The sequence below is a fragment of the Lathamus discolor genome, chromosome 5 (assembly GCF_037157495.1).
Source record: "Lathamus discolor isolate bLatDis1 chromosome 5, bLatDis1.hap1, whole genome shotgun sequence".
Classification (NCBI taxonomy): Eukaryota; Metazoa; Chordata; class Aves; order Psittaciformes; family Psittacidae; genus Lathamus; species Lathamus discolor.
The window spans coordinates 41,361,477-41,384,031 of record NC_088888.1 but is presented as its reverse complement, the minus strand read 5'-3'; the positions used below and the strand labels follow the sequence as shown (position 1 = coordinate 41,384,031).

General features: G+C 36.5%; 1 protein-coding gene across 1 annotated transcript in view; it reads right to left on the bottom strand.

Annotated features, from left to right (window-relative positions):
* The window catches only part of ADGB (androglobin), a 104,200-nt gene that overhangs the window by 27,475 nt on the left and 54,170 nt on the right, over nucleotides 1-22,555 (bottom strand). The window contains exons 17-25 of the mRNA XM_065680511.1: nucleotides 21,795-21,897; nucleotides 20,643-20,784; nucleotides 18,389-18,503; nucleotides 16,777-16,944; nucleotides 13,649-13,787; nucleotides 8,723-8,857; nucleotides 6,199-6,292; nucleotides 3,549-3,683; nucleotides 3,210-3,363 (exon numbers count right to left, since the gene is read on the bottom strand). Coding sequence (XP_065536583.1) covers nucleotides 3,210-3,363; nucleotides 3,549-3,683; nucleotides 6,199-6,292; nucleotides 8,723-8,857; nucleotides 13,649-13,787; nucleotides 16,777-16,944; nucleotides 18,389-18,503; nucleotides 20,643-20,784; nucleotides 21,795-21,897 — 1,185 coding nt within the window. The remainder of the gene's footprint in view (nucleotides 1-3,209; nucleotides 3,364-3,548; nucleotides 3,684-6,198; nucleotides 6,293-8,722; nucleotides 8,858-13,648; nucleotides 13,788-16,776; nucleotides 16,945-18,388; nucleotides 18,504-20,642; nucleotides 20,785-21,794; nucleotides 21,898-22,555) is intronic.

Here is a 22,555-nt window from a genome sequence, read left to right as displayed (position 1 = left end):
ATATATATATATATGAATAGCAAAGAAAATAGAATAAAAAAAACCCAAAACATAACAAACAAACAAAACACCAAACAAAAACCAACATCTTCCTGCACCTAAAAAAGCCCCAACCCCACAAAAAAAAAAACCCCAAACAAACAACACAAAACACAAAACCAAACAACTGTATCAGCAGTAAAAAAAATTACCATGGAAGAAGAAGAAATTAATGCCAAAAAAAATCCATATAATGCAAAGCAAATAGTTTCTGTCTAGATCATAATGTCTGCAGAAAGAAGGTAGACATTACTGCCAGTGTGCAAATTTTATCCTTATTGTCAATCATTCTGAAATGAATTTTAATGTGTTCCAGGAGCATCTCTGCAGCAGAATAACAATATCTGTTGATAGGATTTACTTTTAGCTCTGTTGTAAATAGCTGATTGATACATAGTTTTGAAGCAGAACAACTAACTCTTCTGTAATAATACTGACGTTTAGGAATTCAAGCATACTGCATAATTTCTTGCTTGATGTACTATATCATTGACTATTTTCACAAAATACTGTTAAAAAGTTAACAGCCAGATTAAAATAATACCACTGTATTTTTCTTTCATAAAAATATCATAGCGCCATGTCAAAACATCAATAGAGCTCTCAACAGTTTTTGCAGGTCCACTGAAACAGTGAAATATTTACAACTAGGAAAACCAAGCTAAATTGTACAGTATAAGGTTATGTTCTTACTGAGAAACTCAGTAGCGTGGTTAAGAAATGTAATTAGAACAGTTGGAAAAATACAGAATACCTGCACAATTCTGTTTTAATACTCTTAAACCATAATCACTTTTTTACTGATATTAATCAAATTAATGTTATAAAACTTAAGTTGTGAGTTTAAAGAACAATAACATCTGCTTTAAGAGGGGTCTTCCTCAGTAAGGAAGGATAGGAATAAAATAAAAACGGCCATTATCATTAGTTAATGACAGAATGACTGAACCTATCATGCTGTACTAAGGAAAAAAAACCCCGAATGTACCAGGTGGGGTAACGCATAACAAAATAAACATTTCCAATATTAAAACCACTGTAGTGCATGAAGTTTTGGTAAGGTCTTATTTGGAATACTGCGTATCATTTTGACATCTTTAGCCAAGAAAGATATGTGTTAATGGGAGGAGGTCTGAGAAAGAATTAGTAAAATCAGGGAAATTGAAAACCTGCCTTGCAAGACAGAACTAGACAGTTCTACCCTGTTAAGCAGGCCAGATTCTGGTTATGAAATCTGAAGCAAATCTGAAGCTGTGATTGTTCTTTCCACAATCCATCACTTTCCTTAAAAGCAGTAAGTAATGTTCACCATTGAGATTTCTTCAAGCACCCTGCCACTTGCCATTGTCAAATGTTGAATTTTCCTGTCTGGTGGAATCTACACCCCACCTCTAAGGATCCCAAATTAGTTTTGAGAGCAACCCTTCTTATTTAAGCCGATTCCCCCAGCAGTAGCAAACACATTCAACTAATATTCCCTATAAACACTAGATAAGGCAAATTCATTCTAGTGCAAAAATAGAAGAAAGGTCTGATGAAACTGGAAGTTACAAAAGAAAGACAAGAAAACTTCTACAGTGTTAGGCTATAAATGATGTCAATTCCTTGTTATTGACAGATGAGACTGAGAAGGCTAAAATGTGAACATGTCTTCACTAAAAGATCAAACTGTGAAAATGTGGGTAGAATAGTTAATATTAGCGGTAATGTTACGGAGGTCAGAGGTAGGCCAGAATAGGAAGAGTAGTAACTGATTATACAGATAAAACAAGGGTTTGGATTAGTTAGTCTGATGAACTTCTGAACTGTCTGAAGGATATTAAACAGATTAAATGAATCACAAATCTCTTTAATTATGTTAAATTATGTTTGATATCTGATGGAGGACAGATAAGGCTCTGGAAGAGTACAGAACTGCAGCGCTGTGTTTTTTTAGATGGACAAAGTTGTCTAGAAAATTACCAGTCAGTATAACTCCAATGGCTGAAAACATAATGAAGTAACTAATAAAACTCCTTGCAACCCCCTCGACATAGCAAAAAGACTGAAAAAGCAAGTCCTATCAAACCAATCAAGCTTCCTTCTGTAGGAAAGCACACTATAGGAAAGGAGGAGACACCTGCCCCTGTCTCTTTGATCATTCCTTCAAGCCTATGGAAATGATGTCATAATGAAGAAACTAGGGTGGCTGTTGGACATCACATCCAGAAAGTACATATTAAAGGCTCCTTTTGGAAGCGCAGGATGCAGTCAGTGAAATTTCAAAGATCTAACCTGATTCCATTCAACATTTTTATTAATAATGTGGACGGTGAAATGAAGAACATACATGTTTAATTAGCTGATACCACTAAGGAGGATTGTAACTTTCGATAAGAGAAAATAAGAATTCGAGATTATTTTAAACTAGGGAAATGATCTGAAAAACCAGCATTAAAATCAGTGGTGAAATAAACTATATTTAGTCAAGAACAGACTACAGGATTCAGTTCTTCAGGAAAGCACCTAGCGTTACATGACTCAACAATGGTGTTGTACAATAAGACAAGCATCACAGTTGGACATAGTAGCAGAAGTAAAGCCCCAAAATATGTAAGCTTATAATTCCTTACTCATTTGTATGGCCACAAGTTAATCCTTGATGCAAAGTTTAGTGTGCTCAGTGTTGGGCATAATAAACAAGAAAAAAACCAACAGCAATCGGAAAGAGTCCAGAGGAGGGAGTAATCAAGAGTGCACAATATGCAACTTGCAAAGAAAGACTCAGCAAACTGTCTTGTTTAGTCTAAACATAAAAAGGCAGGAGGACAGGAAGCTATGATGATGCTTTAAAAATACAGTTATGCTTTTAAAAGCAAACTACACTAATGCTTCTGAGGTAACATACAGGCTTTGAGGGGGAGCACATCTATATTGCCAACAGCACAGGGAAGTTGGATGATATTCCTCCATTAGCATTAGTAAAAAACATTTAAGAAAATTAAGGCTATTCCTTCACTGTAAAAGGTTTAGCAGAGATGCAGATCAGTGACAGTCTCTGTTCAAACTTGCTAAAAAATAAGGGCTGCTTCTAAGTAGAACATCATGATATAGCTAAAAATGTCCACAGAATTTGCTTAATTGTTATTATTTTAAAAATTATACTTTTCACAACACCACTTTGTATTTACCTTATTTTTGGGATAAACACAAGGTGCCACTTTAAAAAAGACATGGGGCATTTCCTCCAGTGTGTCATTATCAACAACATGAAGTCTAAAGGAAGGGAGAGTGGTATACACCTTTGGCACTATAAGCATGTCTTCTGGAACAAAAAATATTTCTCTAAAAAAAAAGTAAAATTATAATTATTTCACAAATAAAATGAGTTGTGTAGTGTAACACAAAGTAAAAGCATGTATTTGAAACAGACTTATGTAAAACTACATTTTTGAAGCAGGTTAGTGAAAAGCCACAGCGTATCACTACTACTTCCTCGTAATAGTTCTATAGGGCTGTATGAAACTCACCTAAAAAGCATAAACCATGTATTTGGTGGCTGATCAGTGTACGATCCATTATAGTCAGCAAAAGACATCTTACACCATTCATCTTCATAACAAGGAAACTTTTCAATTGACTTACAGTTTCTTTTAAACATTTCTCTGGAAAGCATAAATCAATATAAATATTTGAATCTAATCAGGAGGGCATATATATTTGGACTTTAATTTCTGCTAAGCATAAAGAACACTGCTTCGTGCATGAATGTAAAACAATGATATAAAATGTGTTATTAAAATTCCTCTAGTAGGTGTTCACTCTCAAAAAAGAACAACTCAGGTAGGAATCAGCTCTTTAAGATCTAATGGCTCATAATGGCCAATATTTAACAAATATTTCTATCAGCCAGTCTAACCATAAGTACAGCTGCATTGAATAGCCCAAAATGTTATGGCTCCTACAAAATTTTACTTTCCTTCTTTTTTAAATTATTTAATAAATATCAGTTAGAAATTCCATTTATGTATATTAAGCTGTTATCTTAAAGCTGTGTCATCATTAGGAGATCAAAAACCCCTTTACTTAATTTTAAAATTGTTTTGAACAAGAAAGGAATAAAACCAAACCCAAATAAATTTAAAATGGAATGAAATACACTTCTTTCACACAGGAAGGACCCTAAGACTGTAAATTCAGAAGTTATTTGTAAGGCAAATAAGCTCAGGGGTGTTACGATGTTCTGCAAAGTTACAGCTAGCCTCACTGGCACCTGACACCATGAATTTTTATTTAGCACATGCAGTATCAAAAATTAATGTTTCTCTGGACAAAGCAATGTGAAGATCAGCTACAGCATTTACTGACATGTGAACAGGTTGTTTGGTGAAGGATAGAAGATGGATAATAGGTCTCATTCCATCTTTTAGCTCTTTCCAGTGATTTTCTCTGGAGATTGAGTGAAAATTCCTACACAGAGGTGAAGGAAAGCATATCCTTTTCCCTGCCGTTCCTTCTGTCTTGCATTATTCTTTAACTACCTGATTTCTGCACTGAACAGTATTGTTTACTAAATATGGGTTTTCTGCTATCTTTTAATTGCGCTAATTCAAAGTTTGGTTTATATGGTTTACGTAAAAGAGCTTAAAGAAATCTCACAACATCCATTTTTGTTGATGGCTGTCTTTTGTGTCAAGTACGAACATATTCAAATTGTTCTATTGCAAAAGTTTTATCCACGGATTTGGACAATGCTACTCTGATGTTCTTTTATTCCTGGTACAGTGACTGGAATTACAGAAACAATCTCCACATTCATGTTTTTAGCAATGGTAATAGCTGACCTTGACATTTAATTAAGGTGAATCACACAGTGGATGCAAGTACTGCCAGAAGTAACTTAAAGCAGAACAGTTTGAAATTTTAGACATGAAGCCTGGCAAAGGTTCCTTACACTACTGATAAAGAGCACACAGATAGAAAAAGCCCCTCAGAAACCTCAGATCTTTAATTCATTGAAAATGATAGTGGGAAAAACATGATGAGCTTACATGGGATGCATAATGAGAAACAGGTGGTAACCCTAGCACAAACCGAGGTTTTAGGACATTTTAAACTGGTGTCTGTGTTGTAAAATGCTACTGCTTCTGGCATCCAGAAGTCTGGTGTCAGAAAATGGGAAAACTTCCCCTAAGCTTCCCAAACTCCTGCATGTGATTTTATTGGCCAAGGTGCTAGCTTGTTATATCAAATGTAAGTTTGTTGGCAGTTAAAAAATGAAAATCACATTAGTATGGTTTTAATACTGAAATGTATCGCCAGGGGCAATGCCTAAGAATCAGACCCGTAAGTTTTAGAAGTCTGGAGGTAGACTGAAAACTGGATTAGAAAAAGGATTAGAAACACTAAAAAGTGAAATAAAATTACACCCCATATGAGTGTTCCTGAAATTGCTGGTTATGAGGAGTAAGGACTTATACCCACAGCCAGTAATTATTGCCAGTTCTCACTCCTCACCCCTGGCAGAACTAATCTACTGCTAGATCAGTTGTGTGATGTGACACTTGCAGAGAGATGTTTGGAAGGACTTAATGAAAATACATGATTCCCCAAGTGTGTCGTGCTTGCAAATGACTTAAGAAAGTTGAAATGAGAACAGCTATCTTGCAAAAGTTGTAACTAAATACCAATGAAAGCATCTTCCTAGAAATACATCTATCAAGCAAGCACTACAAACAGACCTACTGATGTTATAAACTGTGGTATAATTGCATAGTATAGCTACCTCCTTCCTAATGTCAACTAGGACTCCTTAACAGATAGAGTGAATCAAAACGCTTCTTTAAATCAACTGGTTAGCTGTTTAGCTAAGGAATCAGTATCAGATTTATACTTATGAAACAGCCTTTACGATATTAAGAAATTAAATACAGGAGAAAGGTAACAGTTTAGCTCGAGCTGTAGAAAAAAAGCCTGCAACACGCATACCTGTTACAATTAGATTTGCTAGTTTTAGTCATTTAGGCCACACAGAAAAAAGCACAGGATGTCTCCACTAAAAACAACAGAGTTTTGTAATTTTAAAACTAGTAATGCTCTTACCATATTCATTTTGTGAATCAGCAATTTATGTCAATTCTATGGTACTGCTTGCAATAAAAAGATTTATTTCGTGATTACCTTAACAACATTACAGCACACTGTTCAAAATTTAACTCAGTCGCAGTCCACAGGTTTTGCAATGTTTCTTTGACATTAGTGTTTTCTTTAGTACCTGGAAATGATAAAATAAGTTAGAAAATAAAGTATCTAACTTTTGTGTTGTTCTAAATATACACCTACCAAATACTTGTGAAAAATGCCACTCGTACAAGTAAAGTGTCTTATGAATCACTAGTTTTTATTTGGAATTTTACAGAAGTCTCACTGAGCTGAAAACTAATTTCTCCTTTGACAGAGGAAATGTTACTCAGCATCACCTTTGTACTTTTCAGCACTCCTACAACTGCAAAAATGATGTGGCCAGTTATTTTCTCTAATTTACATTTTTTTCACTGTAACGTTGCAGTGATATGACATGATATCTGTCCTTGGAGAAGATGCTGTTCACCTCCCAGCAGCTTTCATTTGCAGATACTATGAAGAAGTAGGTATGTGCCTAGGCAGTCTGTGTAGCTAAAAAGAAAAGAATTGGGCAACTCCAGCAGGTAATCCATCCCACCCAGGTTTGATACCTCTCAGATGACAGGACGTGTCATCTCAAGCTGTCTACTATCCACACGACACAAATGAAGACTGGACAACTAGTTTAGACCTATTGTTTAACTTTTCAAGACTGAAGTTAGGAGGAATCCTTCTTTATTGCATGACAGAAATCGAGGGAGAAAAAAAGAAAAAACGGAAAAGAAAAAAAGAAGGGGGTAGAGTAGTAACGCTTTACTGCAATAACAAGTCAAAAATATATACAATAGGGAAAAGGGAGAAAAGAATAGACTGACTGAAAAAAAACCCCAACACAATAAAGCAGTGTGAAGATAAAATCAGAATTAAAGGATTAAAGGTAATAAAAACATTAAGAAATCAGAAGAAGACAGTCACAGACAATGGAAGAAAAGACTTGGGATGCTCACATAGTGCTCAAATGACAAAAAGCTAAAATCTAAACTTCAAAATAACAGCTTCTGGCCTCTAGGATTTGTAGGAATCAGTACTGCTACTTGAAGTTTACAAAAATTTCTATGTAAATACAAATAGAGGGCACTAGACTACTTAGCAGGAAAGCTTAAGACAGACTGGGCTACAGGTGACAGTTTGGAGAGAGGTAGCACCAGATTTACTAATGAGGAGATGAATGTACAAAAGATAGCTTGAAGAGATCATCTGCTGCAGGTTAAATATATAGGTGAAAGAACTCGAGCAATGATGGTAAATTAAGAAGCATCCAGAACGGGGATGGCTTACTAAGGAGGGAATGTGTATCTCACAACTGAGCAGTTTTCTTTGTCACAATCCTTCGATATTCATACACTGTGAGGCTAGAAGGAAATGCTGATCTAACTTCTGTGTAACAGTCCTGTAACATATCAATTGCTATTTCATCATATATAAATGATCGATCCTCTCCAAATTTGATGAGTAACTGTTTGATTTTAAAGTTTTCAGCAGTACAACACAAATTTTGGTTTATTCCAATAAATCATGGAATCATAGAATCATAGAATAGTTAGGGTTGGAAAGGACCTCAAGATCATCTAGTTCCAACCCCCCTGCCATAGGCAGGGACACCTCACACTAAACCATGTCACCCAAGGCTTCATCCAACCTGGCCTTGAACACTGCCAGGGATGGAGCACTCACAGCCTCCCTGGGCAACCCATTCCAGTGTCTCACCACCCTAACAGGAAAGAATTTCCTCCTTATATCCAATCTAAACTTCTCCTGTTTAAGTTTTAACCCGTTACCCCTTGTCCTGTCACTACAGTCCCTGACGAAGAGACCCTTCCCAGCATCCCTATAGGCCCCCTTCAGATACTGGAAGGCTGCTATGAGGTCTCCACGCAGCCTTCTCTTCTCCAGGCTCAACAGCCCCAACTTCCTCAGCCTGTCTTCATACAGGAGGTGGTCCAGTCCCCTGATCATCCTCGTGGCCCTCCTCTGGACTTGTTCCAACAGTTCCATGTCCTTTTTATGTTGAGGACACCAGAACTGCACACAATACTCCAGGTGAGGTCTCAGAAGAGCAGAGTAGAGGGGCAGGATCACCTCCTTTGACCTGCTGGTCACGCTGCTTTTGATGCAGCCCAGGATATGGTTGGCTTTCTGGGCTGCGAGCGCACACTGCTGGCCCATGTTCATTTTCTCATCGACCAGCACCCCCAAGTCCTTCTCCGCAGGGCTGCTCTGAATCTCTTCTTTGCTTAGTTTAATATCTACAAAAATCTAGGGAGGGTTGTCTTTCCTCTGCTTTTTAGTACCCTATGTGCCAACTAAGTCATTACTTGGCACATATGAACCTAACCCTCTTAGTATAAGAGATCAGTGATTCAACTATAACATGCATTATATACATATACATATAATTATATATACATTGTATTTCAGTTCATTTTAACTAGACATTAATTAGTAACAAAATCTTTAGAGTAAGTATCTGAATAAGATGAAGTATGAAACATTCTTTAAAAGGCATTTTTAAAAGACACACCTGGTTTTCTGCTGTTCAATACTTTCCTAACATATGTCCCTCTCCAGATGGCTTGAATTTTAAGAGCTGCTGCTGCTTCTTCTGAAGTGGGAATTTGGCTCTGCCAACTACTAAGGGTACTCCTCAGATAACGCTCTGAAAGGAGAGGAGAATGAGCAACATCAGTAAAGCTGGAAGTTCTGTAGCTGCTGCAATGAAGTTAAAGAGAAAAAAACCCCAAAGCACAAAACAAGACAGCTCTATACCAGAAACAGAGAGGTTTCCGCATAAAACTTTCAGTTATGATAAAGACATCACTTTTGAAATTTTGTGCTTATCATAAAATTAGACAAAATATACTCTGTAATTACACAAAGTCAAGAATGCAATTACTGTGCTAATTCCAAATACCAAATCACTGAATTCTTACTTCTCTTTACAGACAGCTATTGCAGTGCACTTTTTAATATCAGGGCTCCAAATGTAATTTCAAAATACCCTTTCAAACATGAGCCAACAGGATTTGATACATTAAAGCCTGACTCTGAATACAGCTTAAAAGAGTTTCACAAGATTTTAAGTCTCTCAGTCTAGTAATTTTATTAAATAATTATTTAATTAAGTAATAATTTAAATACCAATGTTCAAAACATTGCATTCAGCCACGGAACAAAGATAAGATCTATAATGAAGTGAGAGTTTATCTGACTGCAGCTTTCTGTTATCAAGGAGTTTTGGAGTAGAACAGAAATTAGTAGGTTCTGACAGGTTAGTAATGAGCTCTTTGAAGGCATCCTGGCCTAGAATTAGCATGCTGGCAGCCGTCAGCAACAGGGTTTAGAGGGAGGGTGTGGAAGCAGCACTACAAGAAGCCAGAGTCAGGAAGACAGTTCGGAACTGCACAGAGATACAGAACAGGGGCAGTGAGGCAGACTGGAAGGAATAAAACAGTGCTCCAAAAGTATGCACCAACGAACAAAAGGAGAAAAGTGAGAAATCTGCTGGAATAACTCAGACAACATTGCAAACTACCTTAAGAAAAAATATGGCTGTCATCAGCCAGGAGATGACACATTTCAATCTAATCACTTTAATTGACTTTTATTAAATGTGGCTGTGCTCCCAACTATCATTCCTCATTATTGTCTCATTTCCAAACCTCATAAAACCTATTTAATACTTAGTGACTCTGAAATGTTACACAAGACCACTGTGACAACAGATTAGAAATCAACAATATGAATGGCACAACCGCTTTTATAAACGGAAGCATATAGTCACAGAATAATACAGGCTGGAGGGGACTACTGAAGGTCATCTGGTCCAATGCCACATCCAAACCAGGATCAACTTAGAGCAAGTTGCTCATGTTCTTAAGTAAATATTTACTTAAGTAAATGTTAAATTGTTTCTGAACACACAAATTTAATAACTTGGATGCAGTGCCACACAGAAATGTATTTATTCATAGAAACTGTCAAAAATTATCCCAGATCAGGCTGAAAAACAGAAATGCTGAATGTTCTGTGAAATTTTATGTTCCTAAAGGCTTAGTTCCTTTTCTCTTCTAACTTTTTAAAACAATGCCGCAAGAAGAAAAAAAAAAAAACTTCTTTGTAACATACAAGTCAAAATAATGAGGTCAAAATTAAATATTCTGATCTTTAAAGGCTTTTTTTTTACTTAATGCTTCTTAATATTTTCTTATAATCAGAGAAGTACCTTACTGTGGAAAGTTTAAATGAACAAAGAAGATATACTAGAAGATATCTTCACATATAGATATGAATATATATGAAGATATACTAAAAGATATCTTCATATATATATGAATATATATTTATATAATATATAAATATATATGAATATATGATCTATATAATACTAGAAGATGCTTCAAATTTGACATTATGACTGAAAACCTATTCTTCAAATATTTTTTTATTGGCATTTCTTACTCATTAAACAGAAGATACCCTGCTAATAATAAACCCGAAGTTCTCAAAGCAGCCTAGCAAGACTTTGTTCACAATAAAATCAGCTGCAGTTTACTTGTAACAGTGTGGATGAATCTGTTGTCGGCAAAGTAACATCATGCTTTTTTTCCCCAGAAAGATCTATTTTGCATATACTGGAGAGGGACTTTAACTATTCAACCAAACAATGGCAAACTTTCCCTCACCCTTAACTGGAACTCAAGTTCAACTACAAAGTGCAAGAAACAAATATCCAGAATTATCTCTCCAGTCACACAAACCAACTATATCATCACTGCTCTTAACCTACATTTCTGGAAGAAAGACAAGTTTGTTCTGGAAAACAAGAGGGCAGGAATAGGAATTATCAAATATGGTTTACACAGATAAAACAAGCTTAAGAGCTCACAGCTTGACTTCTAGCTAACATTAAAGAAGGTTTTAGCAGAAGTGCACACAAAAGTCACTCTGCTTCCGACTTCAAAGTTGGAATTTATCCATGAGAAAGAAATGTACCCTTTGAATTGTGCTTAAATGACTGTCAAGTGCCTGAGACTCTTTAAAAATCACTGCCAGAGACCTTCAACAAGTTAATAAACTGAGTTGGCTCACTGTGTAGGTCCATACTGTACATGCTTTCTTTCCCAGAAAGCATCACATACATCCGTAAATTCAGCATCTCATGACTGCCCAAAGTTTTGCAGGGTCCCTTTATCTACTCTCTTCCCAGAAGACCATAGAAGACCCATGCCATGGAGAAGCACCCAGCTTCAGAAACTTCCATCTTTTTGTCATGTGTTCACAAGGCATGGTATTCCACTTGCTTCTCATGGTTCATGTGCTAATAATTACTTCATTGGATGGATGGTATTTGGCAGACAAATAAAGGTGATTATACAATCTTTGGAGTGGTTTCTCAGAAATTCTACCAGGCATGATTCCTAACTGAAGTACATCACAATATCCTTGCCCTTAGTAAATCTTGAGAAGCACACAGTGTAAAATGAATATGCTAATATAAAATCAAGCTGGCATTTCATGAAACACTCAATTTGACCTAATATACTCTCAGACATAAACAACAAGATTTCAATCATCTGTTACAGCAATCTGATGACTCTTAAGTCCCAAAGGGTTATAATTCACGTCTTAACAAGATCTCAGCAACTAACCTCACAATGCATCAGTACTAACACAGGCCAGGCAAATCAGGTGATGCCAGTCCTTAAAGGCTTTCCTTATAATGCATTTTTAAGCTGTTTTTACCTGCTATCTACCTATTTTTTTCTTGACACTTCACTTGATTTATGCTGTTTTGAATGCAGCTGTCTCTATTTCTTTAGAGTTCAGTGATTCGACCTGAACAAAAGCATACATTTATTCAAACGCAACCTTTATTAAGTAGGGCAAAACATACATCTAAGGTCAATAAAGCCAAAGGAAAAAAAAAAATCACAGTTCCATTTGACAGGAATCTCTTATAAGATTTTTTTAAGTCTGGAAAAGCAACTAAATTAAAAAGAGATACTGGACACTGGAGGAAATCAAACTGAAACAGAACCTTCCTCCTTCATGTATTTATTCCACCTTTTTGATTCATTCCTCAAATTCTGAAAAATATTCTGCCACAGTGGATCTCATAATGCAGTAATATACATGAGGTGCTTGCTACAACTTGTCAAATGTGCTAATTATTCAAATCTAATTAAATAATGTCTTTCCTTCAATTGCTGACAAGTATTTAAGGTCTTTGTGGGGAACACACAAATCAGTAGCACAATCATCTTGAAAAATGTGACTGGTGCTGGGGATGTCCAGTGGTGTGACAAATGTCAACATGCTGACCCTTATACCCTTGCCATAGGATATAATTCTGTGAAAAATACAATGAGTTCTGCAATCATTCTGGCTGATCCTTTATCTCCAATGTCTCACAGACAAACAGCCTTCAGAAAAGAGGGGATTTGGAAGAAAGTACCCATTAAAGAGTAAGATACAAGTATATGTGCTTTCAGAAGAAACAAGAGTATTACATCATTTTGTCAGTAAAGCTATTTGTGTAAATTTTAATGAAGCTTTCTATACTCATTTTTTGAAAAATTGGATTAATGAAATTAGCATCATTCTGACAGATCAAGGAGAAAGACTTTATACTGTAAGTTCATAATGGCAGAAGGAAAAGCTTCAGCACCCTGAATGGACTTTGAATGGTGATGATGCACCTTCCTGCCAATTTTTCAGGCAAAGTCTTCTCCTGTAATAACATAAAATCATATACAGAAAACTTCTATTAATAAATTAAAATATTAATAGCTATTAATAGACTAAAAAGTTACTTAAACTGCAAAATAACACTCTTAAAATGGAAAAGAGCTATGTATTTGGATGCCAGGGAAATTTAATTCTAAATGCTTACGTCTCCAGCCTGCATGCAAAATGAGGCAAAGAACCTGTGGGATGAGAATTATGCCTACTTATAACAAATCTGACCTTCCAGTAACTCCTCCCACAGTACCTTTGGATATACTGCATACCTTAGTCACAGGCCAGAGAAGAGGTTGATGGTGCTGTAGCTAGTTTCTCACTGTGTATGTGACTAGCCAGCTAACTAGCTAGCGAACATGATTATTGCCAAATAATAGGCTTAAAAAGCAAGCTAACAAACAAGCAAGCAAGCAAAATCCAAAATACCCGTCAAACAAACAAAATCCCTCAGCCTATCACCAAGAAATAGTTGCACTTTCAAAGGCACTAATTTGAGTCTTTCTTCACTCTCATTTTGTGAACAATATATGTATGTAAGGTCTTTTCAGCAGGTAATTTGAACAAAACCCATGATGCGTAGTACATCAGGTAAAAAGAGCATCTGTAGAGATGCTTGTTAGTGCTTGTCCATACAGACAACTGCAAGTAAAGGAAGACAAAGGGCAATTTTATATATTTGAAGTGATTAGCAATACCAACACAGTACCTGAAGACACAATGTCATCTTCAGAAACCTCAGTGTTTTCAAAATCCAGAGTGAAGGACCTGAAGGCGAATTTACAGCTGTAGGAAGCCTTCTTGCCTAATACATTTTTGATCAAATACCAAAATACACTATTGAAAACCTAAAATCAAAAAGAGGAAAAGCATTCAAAGAATGATTCATTTTTAAAAGCTGATTTATATTGTTTCTCATTATTTAAAAAAATTCTTAACCTTTTTTCCAATGAAAAAACTAAGTCTTCCTACATATAACAAATATACTACTTTCTACTATAACAAATGCAGTATCTGAAAAATAGTTCCAACTGCAGAACTGTAATGCTTCAAGACAGCAATCAAGAGAAAACCAGTTTCATGCCCAGCTTATTAAATATAGGACTGATTCCACAGCATAAGTTTTTATCATCCAAAAATATCTTAGTTTTTGTGAAGTGAGTTGATGGTCTCATACCAGAGCACAGAAGAACACACTATAATCACCATCATGACGCCGGCATACTGATTAAAGATTTCAGAACGGAGACCATGCTTACTGAATTAGGAGGTGGCACCACAGGGAAAAGTAGAAATATATTGATGGTCATGAGGAAGATTTGTTGTCCTGTTTATGTGACTAAACAGACGGCTCTATTTTTATTCTGGATATATTGATCTTTAAAGAGCAGAAAACCAGTGTCTTTTCTTCTTCCAATAGATGGAAATTTTAAGAGTACGTTTTTCAGACCTTGTTTCATAACTTGAATTAAAGAACAGTAACAAATTACTGGAAAGACAATTTTTGTCTTTAATTGTCCTTTTGGATTTTTCTGCTTTTGGAAATGTTTTCTCCTAAATCATATTTTTTAATATTAATAAACACTTCCTTTATTTTGACAGACTTGAGAATGGCAAAGAAAAGATCTACTTTAGTATATTCTTACATCCAGAATAATTTTCACTGTTTATAGTAGATAGGTAATTTTGATATTCTTATTCTTGAACCTCTGCTGGCACAGTGCCTCTCATTTACCTAATTTATGGGGTTTTTTTATTCCTTTGTAACTATACTTAGTCTTCTTAGAGATGGAGAGAGGAAGAGATATGTATATTCACACCTACTGAATTTATCATAATGTCCCTAAGTTTTACACATATTTCATATGAGCACATATGTTTAAAATCTGTATTTTCATGGAATGGTTTGGGTTGGAAGGGAACTTAAAGATCATCTAGTTCCAACCATCCTGCAATGGATCCTGTTGCTCCAACAGCTTCAAGTCCTTCTTATGCTGAGGACACCAGAACGGTACACAGTACTTCAAGTGAGGTCTCACGAGAGCAGAGTAGAGGGGCAGGATCACCTCCTTCGACCTGCTGGTCATGCTCCTTTTGATGCAGCCCAGGATACGGTTGGCTTTCTGGGCTGTGAGCTCACACTGCTGGCTCATATTAAGTTTCCCATCGACCAATGCCCCCAAGTCCTCTGCAGGGCTGCTCTGAATCTCTTTTCTAGACACCTTGTAGCTGTGCATAGGATTGCACAGACCCAGGTGTATGACCTTGCATTGGCTTGGTTGAACTTCATGAGGCTGGCATTGGCCCACCTCACAAGCATGTCAAGGTCCCTCTGGATCCCATCCCTTCCCTCCAGAGTATCAACTGAGCCACATAACTTAGTGTCGTTGGCAAACTTGCTGAGGGCACACTCAATCCCACTGTCCATGACACTGACAAAGATGTTGAACAAGACCTGAGGGACACCACTTGTTACCGGTCTCCAGCTGGACGTTGAGCTGCTGACCACAACTCTTTGCATGTGGCCATCTAGCCAGTTCTTTATCCACTGAGTGCTCCATCTATCAAATCGATGTCTCTCCTATCTAGAGACAAGGATGTCATGCGGGACAGTGTTAAATGCTTTGCATAAGTCCGGGTAGATGACATCAACTGCTCTACCCCTGTCCATCAATTCTGTAGCTCCATCACAGAAGGCCACCAAATTGGTCAGGCAGGAGTTGCCCTTAGTGAAGCCATGCTGGCTGTCACCAAGCACCTTGTTGTTTTTCATGTGCCTTAGCATGCCTTTCAGGAGAATCTGCTCCAAGATTTTGCCAGGCACGAAGGTGAGACTGACTGGTCTGTCTATAGTTCCCTGGATCTTCCTTCTTTTGTATTCCCCTTCTTGAAAATGGGGGTTATATTTCCCTTTTTCAAGTCGTCGGGAACTTCACCTGACTGCCATGATTTTTCAAATATGATGGACAGTAGATCAGTAAGTTCATTCGCCAGCTCCTTCAGGACATGTGGATGGATTTCACTAGGCCACGCGGTCTTGTGTACATTCATGTTTTTAAGATGGTCTCGAACCTGATCCTCTTCTACAGTGGGCCTGTCTTCATTCTCACAGTCCCTGCATCTGCCTTCCAAGTCTTGGGCAGTGTGGTCTGAGCACTTGCTGGTGAAGACTTAGGCAAAGAAATCATTGAGAACCTCAGCCTTCTCCAAATCCAGGGTAGCCAGTTCTCCTGATAGCTTCTGGAGACTACATTATCCCTAGTCTGTCTTTTGTTTACTACATACCTATAGAAGCCCTTTCTGTTACCTTTCACATCCCTCCCCAGATTTAATTCTAACTGGGCCTTAGCTTTCCTGACCTGGTCCTTAGCTTCCCAGACAGCATCCTAGGTTCCCAGGCAGCATCTTCCCAAGCCGCTTGTCCTTGCTTCCACCTTTTATAAGCTTTTTTTTTTCCTTTCCAAGTTTCCTCATCAGCTCCTTACCCATCCATGGAGACCTCCTGGCCCTCCTGCCACACTTCCTTCTAGTCAGGACACAACACTCCTGAGCTTGGAGCAGGTGATCCTGGAATATCAACCAGCAGTCTTAGGCCAACCTGCCCTCTAGGGCTATATCGCATGGAAAAAGTCTGCTCTCTTGAAGTCCAGGGCAGTGAGATTGCTGCATGCCATTCTCACTGTCCTGAAGATCTCAAACTTAGTAAAGAATGCCACATTTGGAGCACACAGGAGATCCTTTTTTAAAAGCATAGCTATTCGTTTGAAGAGGATAACAATGTTAAGCTGTAATGTTGCCTCTGTAGCCTTTAGATATGTGTTTATTAAAATTGTTCACCTTGAAGTGTTCTTCAGCCATTCCAGTACCATGGACGCTAGGAGGACAGTGAGTTAGTTCTAACTCCTTCAAGGATTTAGAAAGCTCAGGCTTACTGCTGAAATTATTTATCACATTTCCAATAGCTTTCAGGATAGCTGTAGCCTGTTCTATAAACCGGTAGCTCTCCTGGAGAGAGAATAAAACCAGCCATCGTTAGAAAATTGCTTTAAGGCTGTGACAGCATACAAGCATTTTTTCTGTGATGAAGTACTTAAGTAATGCAATTGTTGTTAAATTTTTAAACTATAAAAATCAATTGGGTCTCTGGTATTCAAAAGCATACAAAAATTTCATGGACTTTAGCTATAGAAATAAAAACATTACAACACTGTAACAGGCACTGTAACATATACCTGCTAAGGATTTTATTTTTCCTGTACCATTAGCCCTAGGACACTCAATAAAAATCAAAATGCATATAGACACTTTTTACTGCAGTGATAAGAAGAGTCATATTAGCTGAAATACGCAGCACCTCTTCTATTATAAGAGGACAGATGTGTATTTGTATCCCACTGAAAACAATGTCCAAATAGATGCTGCCTAAGACACCATTAATCTTCATCAGGATTTCTGTGCAGGAATGTGGACACTTCCCTGTAAATGATACTCTACAGAAAAACTGCTGTTTTCAAAAGTGCAGAGTAGACCTGAAGATAAAATTATGCGTTATTGTCTTGATGAGGAATAGCTTTTCATTCACAACCTGAAGACAAGGGGATAGTACAGCCAGAAGATGTTTTTAATGGCCAAACTTCTTATATTTAAAATTCTTTGCTGCAATAAATTTGCACAAGCTGCTTTAATGTCCTATTATTAGGACCCTGAATCTACACTGCTATGTGAATTTGTGTAACGTTCACCTTTCAAACTAGTTTTGCACAACTGTGCTCTAGAAGCTATACTTCTTCCTCTCAGTGCCCATGACATGTACTTGGGGCTACTGCTTGCCAAAGAAATCTTGAAAATATGGATGACAGTGATATCTGCCCGGATTGTAGGCAACAAAGAACAAAAGCTACAGTAATTACTCCCCTGGGCCTCTCATCTCAGCTATGAAAAGACGTCTGAAGCAATAGTTCATTTTAGATACAAAAGCTGCTATGGCATGCAGTGAGTAATACGTGATCTCATGGGACGAAACAAACTATACTGGTGTGACAGTTTATTTTCCTAGGTGGGTATTTTTTTATTATTAATTAATATCTGTACAAGTATTTTAACACTTTTACCACATGCCTCAAAAAGAGAGCTTATACGCTACCTCTGACATGTATTTCATGTAAAAGAGTACTTTTAACGTTCCATTTTATGCTGCTGTTCAATGTAACCGGAATACTACCCAATACTTACATATTTCTATAAGACAGTTGTTGCAATAACCATCTCAGTGCCCACTGTACTGTAAAACAAATTACTTTAATGTGCTCACCCATTTCATATTGAAATTAATAGTATAACATTAAAATATAGCAACTATAAATGAAGATCAAAGAGTACTTCACTTTAAAACTAAATAATAGTCAAAAACACTATTATCAAAATGCTTGACTAGTCTGGTCATGCATACCTTTTCAAGACATGGTATCACAGTATCCTCTTCTCCAAATACACATGGCACCATGCTACACAGGTGAATATGGTACCCTATGGGAGAACTTACTGTGAAGAGCAATATATGTCGCCTACACTCCAGCAAAAACAAACAAAAAAACAAACATAAAGCACCTTAATTAAAAAAAAAAAAAAAAAAGATAAAATCACAGCACTTAAGCTTTTCTTTTCATACATTTGGTAAAAATTAAATCCTTTCCCAGATGTCTGGCTCTTCAAATCCTGCATTTCTAACTCTTTGTTTCTCAAGGACCTCCAAACACAGAAGTAGGTATGCAAGCAGAGAAGACACTACTATTTTATTCTTAGTTTATTAGTTCAGGGTTTATTTGTATTTTCTATAGCAAAATAGGTAGCTTCACTATTTCAGATGGATACAAAAATCAAAGCTTTTCTGGTCAGGATTATAGTTAGCCATACTTAAAAATGTATCTACTTTTAGAAAGCTTAAAGAAGTGTTCTGGTCATACATTACTTAGATCATAATTTCCATGTTTGCATTGATAAAGCCAGGAAAAGTTAATGCATAATCGTGTCAGGCTAGATGAACATTACCTTTATGGACCATTTTATGTAGCAACTGTGGGTCAAACCACACAACTGTTAACTCCTAATGTAGCAAGCAACAGAAATTCAGTATGTCTTGCTGCAATACACTCAGCTCAACCTTGTTTGCCTGTTCATATCCTATAACAGATTCCAATCATAAAAGAAACCATTCCTAACTATAGTTATACAACACTTGGAGTTCATGCTTTTCTTTTGAGTGAACAATGTCCTGCAGTCCCACTGAAACACTTGAGGAGCTTGCTGATATCAAAAAGTGAAGCTCCATGGTCTTTGTCAGAACAGCATCTAGTTGGTCACAGCTTCAAACTGTTAACCAGAGATCCAGCAGTGAGAGGAAGAAAGGAGAGTTACCTCTCCACACATACACCCACGCTTTTAAAATTGCATCTTCTTGCAAGCAAAATTTGAAATGCCCCCTGGCCTCCGACAGACAGAGGAAAGAAAGTGCCTTCCCAGCTTAGCAAGTAATTTCTCATTTGGAATTAACTGGGGAAGCAGTCAATAAGCCCATCTGTCTCCCACACCTGCTGCAAATTAAAACTTTCTGAAAGCCTGCTGGCTCTGGCTGGAGTAGGGAGAATAAAAGGTGAGAAGCCCATCAATTTGAGCTGCCTGTATCTCTGGTAGCTTTGAAATTCGCAGGTGCAAAAAAATGTATGTTTTGCTTTCCATACAGGACAGAGATAAGCAACTCTGGAAAATACACTAAGATAATACATGTAGTGGCAGAACTAATAAACAAACACAATGATAATTTTTCCACCTTTATTCTAAATAAAAACAAATAGAGAGTACTATGAAAGATCTCTAATATCAACCTGATATTATTGTGGTGTTTTCTTTCTACGACTGCTTATTTGAAACCTTACTTGATTAAAAAAAAAAACCACCATACATTTTTGTCTCATCTCCTTGAGATTAAACTGGTGATTCTCTATTTTTGGAAAAGTAGAAGGCCTCAATGAATTAGTCAGCAACTTTATGCTTACGGCAGGATATGACAATGTCATCTTCCTTGTTTCACTGGAAGCATTTCCAGAAACTAACAAATATCAAGGACTCTTGCCTTTTATCTATTTCTTTATTTAAACAGTCAATGCTCTACACTGAATACTAGAGTTACATGCAAAAAGAAATAAATTGTATTAAGCGCTATGTGAACATGAAGTAAGATATGCAAGCCTTCATGGATAACCTCCGAATTTCTCCTGTTATGTATCGTATACCTTGTTTCACAAAAAACTATGAAACCTCATATGATATCATCACGCTTTTACAGTTCCACCAAAAATTTTAATTCTTTTTGTTGGTACTCAGGGAACATCTAAAAAGAATTCTAGTCAGAAGCACATTTAAGTAGAAATTTATATTTTAGTGTAACTTTTAGCAAGTCAGTGTGATCTTTCTTACTAAACGCTCATATTTAAGAGTAAAGAATTCAAAAATCCTTTAAAAGGTTTTGGTAGTTATTTCAAACTCATAGAAAATTTGCAGTCTTACCAAATCCTACCTATCAATCACTTTGATATTCCAAAAACTTATGTTTTAGGAAATGAACCCTTAATAACGGTGTAAAGTAAAAAAATCATCTCAACCCTGAAGATTAAAGCATTAGGGCAGAAATGAATCCTCACACATACCCAATAGGAAGATTTAATACAGTAGCTTTGGTTGCAGATGTATGCATCTTTAACAGAAGTTCTCCAGGAGCCACGCATTTCCAAGAGAAACGTTCAATTGTCAGCACACCCTTTGAAATACTAGAGGATTCTCGTTTAGTACCTAGATTAAGAAAGAAAAAAATCCAAAAAACAGAACAAAACAAAAACTCCCAAAATAAAACAACAAAACCCACACACAACTGTATGGGAATAACAGCAAAATTATGACAAATCCACTTATGCAGAGTCTGTAACTACTTCACATTCATTGATGTCTTCATTTAGGCTTTGATAACTCAGATAAAAGAGACAGTGATTTAAAATGCACAGGTGGTACAGAATATGGCTTATTTGTACTATTTACTAGAAAATAATGGGTAAAAGAATGCGTCAGGAGGATGTGTACACCAGGCATCTTCCAAGTCACTTTAGGCCACTCTAAAACTATATAAAAATCCATTCTGTCCATGTGTAAAGGAAGCAAACAGCCATACAAAGCTTGTATTTATATTATAGTTTATTTTAATGGTATGGTCAGTTTGGTTTTTTTTTACCTTTCTTATGTTTCTATCTGCTCTACTCTAGATGCATGAAGATTATGTCCACACTCAATGTCTAAATATCTGAGTAACTTAGGCCAACTGTCATGACATGCACTACCTTTTCTGAGTGACATTCTGTTATCTTCATAAAATACAAGTGATTTTTACTTAAACCATCCAAGCTATTGTATCTTCAAATAAGCCAGCTGTATAGTTAAGGGCTTAAAATAAACATACTTAAGTGCTTCAGTTTAAAAATCACTTGAAAAATAAACTTTCATCGTATTGTTGGCTTTATTGCCTCTTGATCAGCTAAGACATAAAGTAGCTTGCAAGAGTGTTATCTGTAGAAACAGAAACCCTAAGAAACACAAGAAAATCCATACCAGAAATACACTGATTAAAAGCTCACAGGAAGTTGTAGTAAAGAGTAAAGGAAGGGATCCTTTCAAGAAAATATTCATCATCAATATGAAAAAAACACAACTCTCAATCTGTGCCAAAATACATCACAGGCAAACACAACAGCACAGACATTCATGAATGGGAAAACACAACATTAACATGCACTTTTCTGTGTTGAACTTACCTCCAGTATCGTACCAGTGTACTAATGCAGAAAAGCTAACCAGGATTTCAATGGGCATCAGACTGTCCACAAGTAAGTAATAGAAGACTCGGTCATCAGAAAACTGCACAGAAAACCAGACATTTCTTCATCTTTCATTTTCACTGAATGCTGTCTGCGTGGTCTTATACTAAATAGGACTAAGATTTTGGATATTGTGACCCTACCTATGGTATGGGAAGTAAGTAATTAACTGTCATTACTTCCTATAATTTCAGATGTGTCATTTAAACCCAGAGCCTCTTGCTCCATGTATAATATTATTCAGTTAAGAGATAGATAAAAGGAAAGAGAAAAGTTTCTTGAATGAGAATATTATCTACTTTTAATTTATATTCTTCATATGTACCTCAGTTTAGTAGTTCTTCTTGCCAAAAAACGTTCAATGGAAGACCAAAAATCTTCTTTTGTGCTGAAACTTTCTGATTCTAATTAACTACAGTAGCTTGAAAGAAGCACTCCTTTAATTTGTAACACGACTAAGTCTGCCTCATTTTTTTTTCTTTACAAAAATACTGTAGGCAGTATTTTTTACTCTCAACTTTAATACATAATTCCTATGCCAATATCAGAAGCTATAGAATGGTTTCCAGGAAGTCTTCAAAATTTGAAGGTCACTGAGCTTCTTGACTTCCAATCAGTTTTAATACCTGTTTTTCTACATTCTCCAGAGTCATATCACTAAATTTTTGGATTTGATCCTGGAATACCACTACTATTAT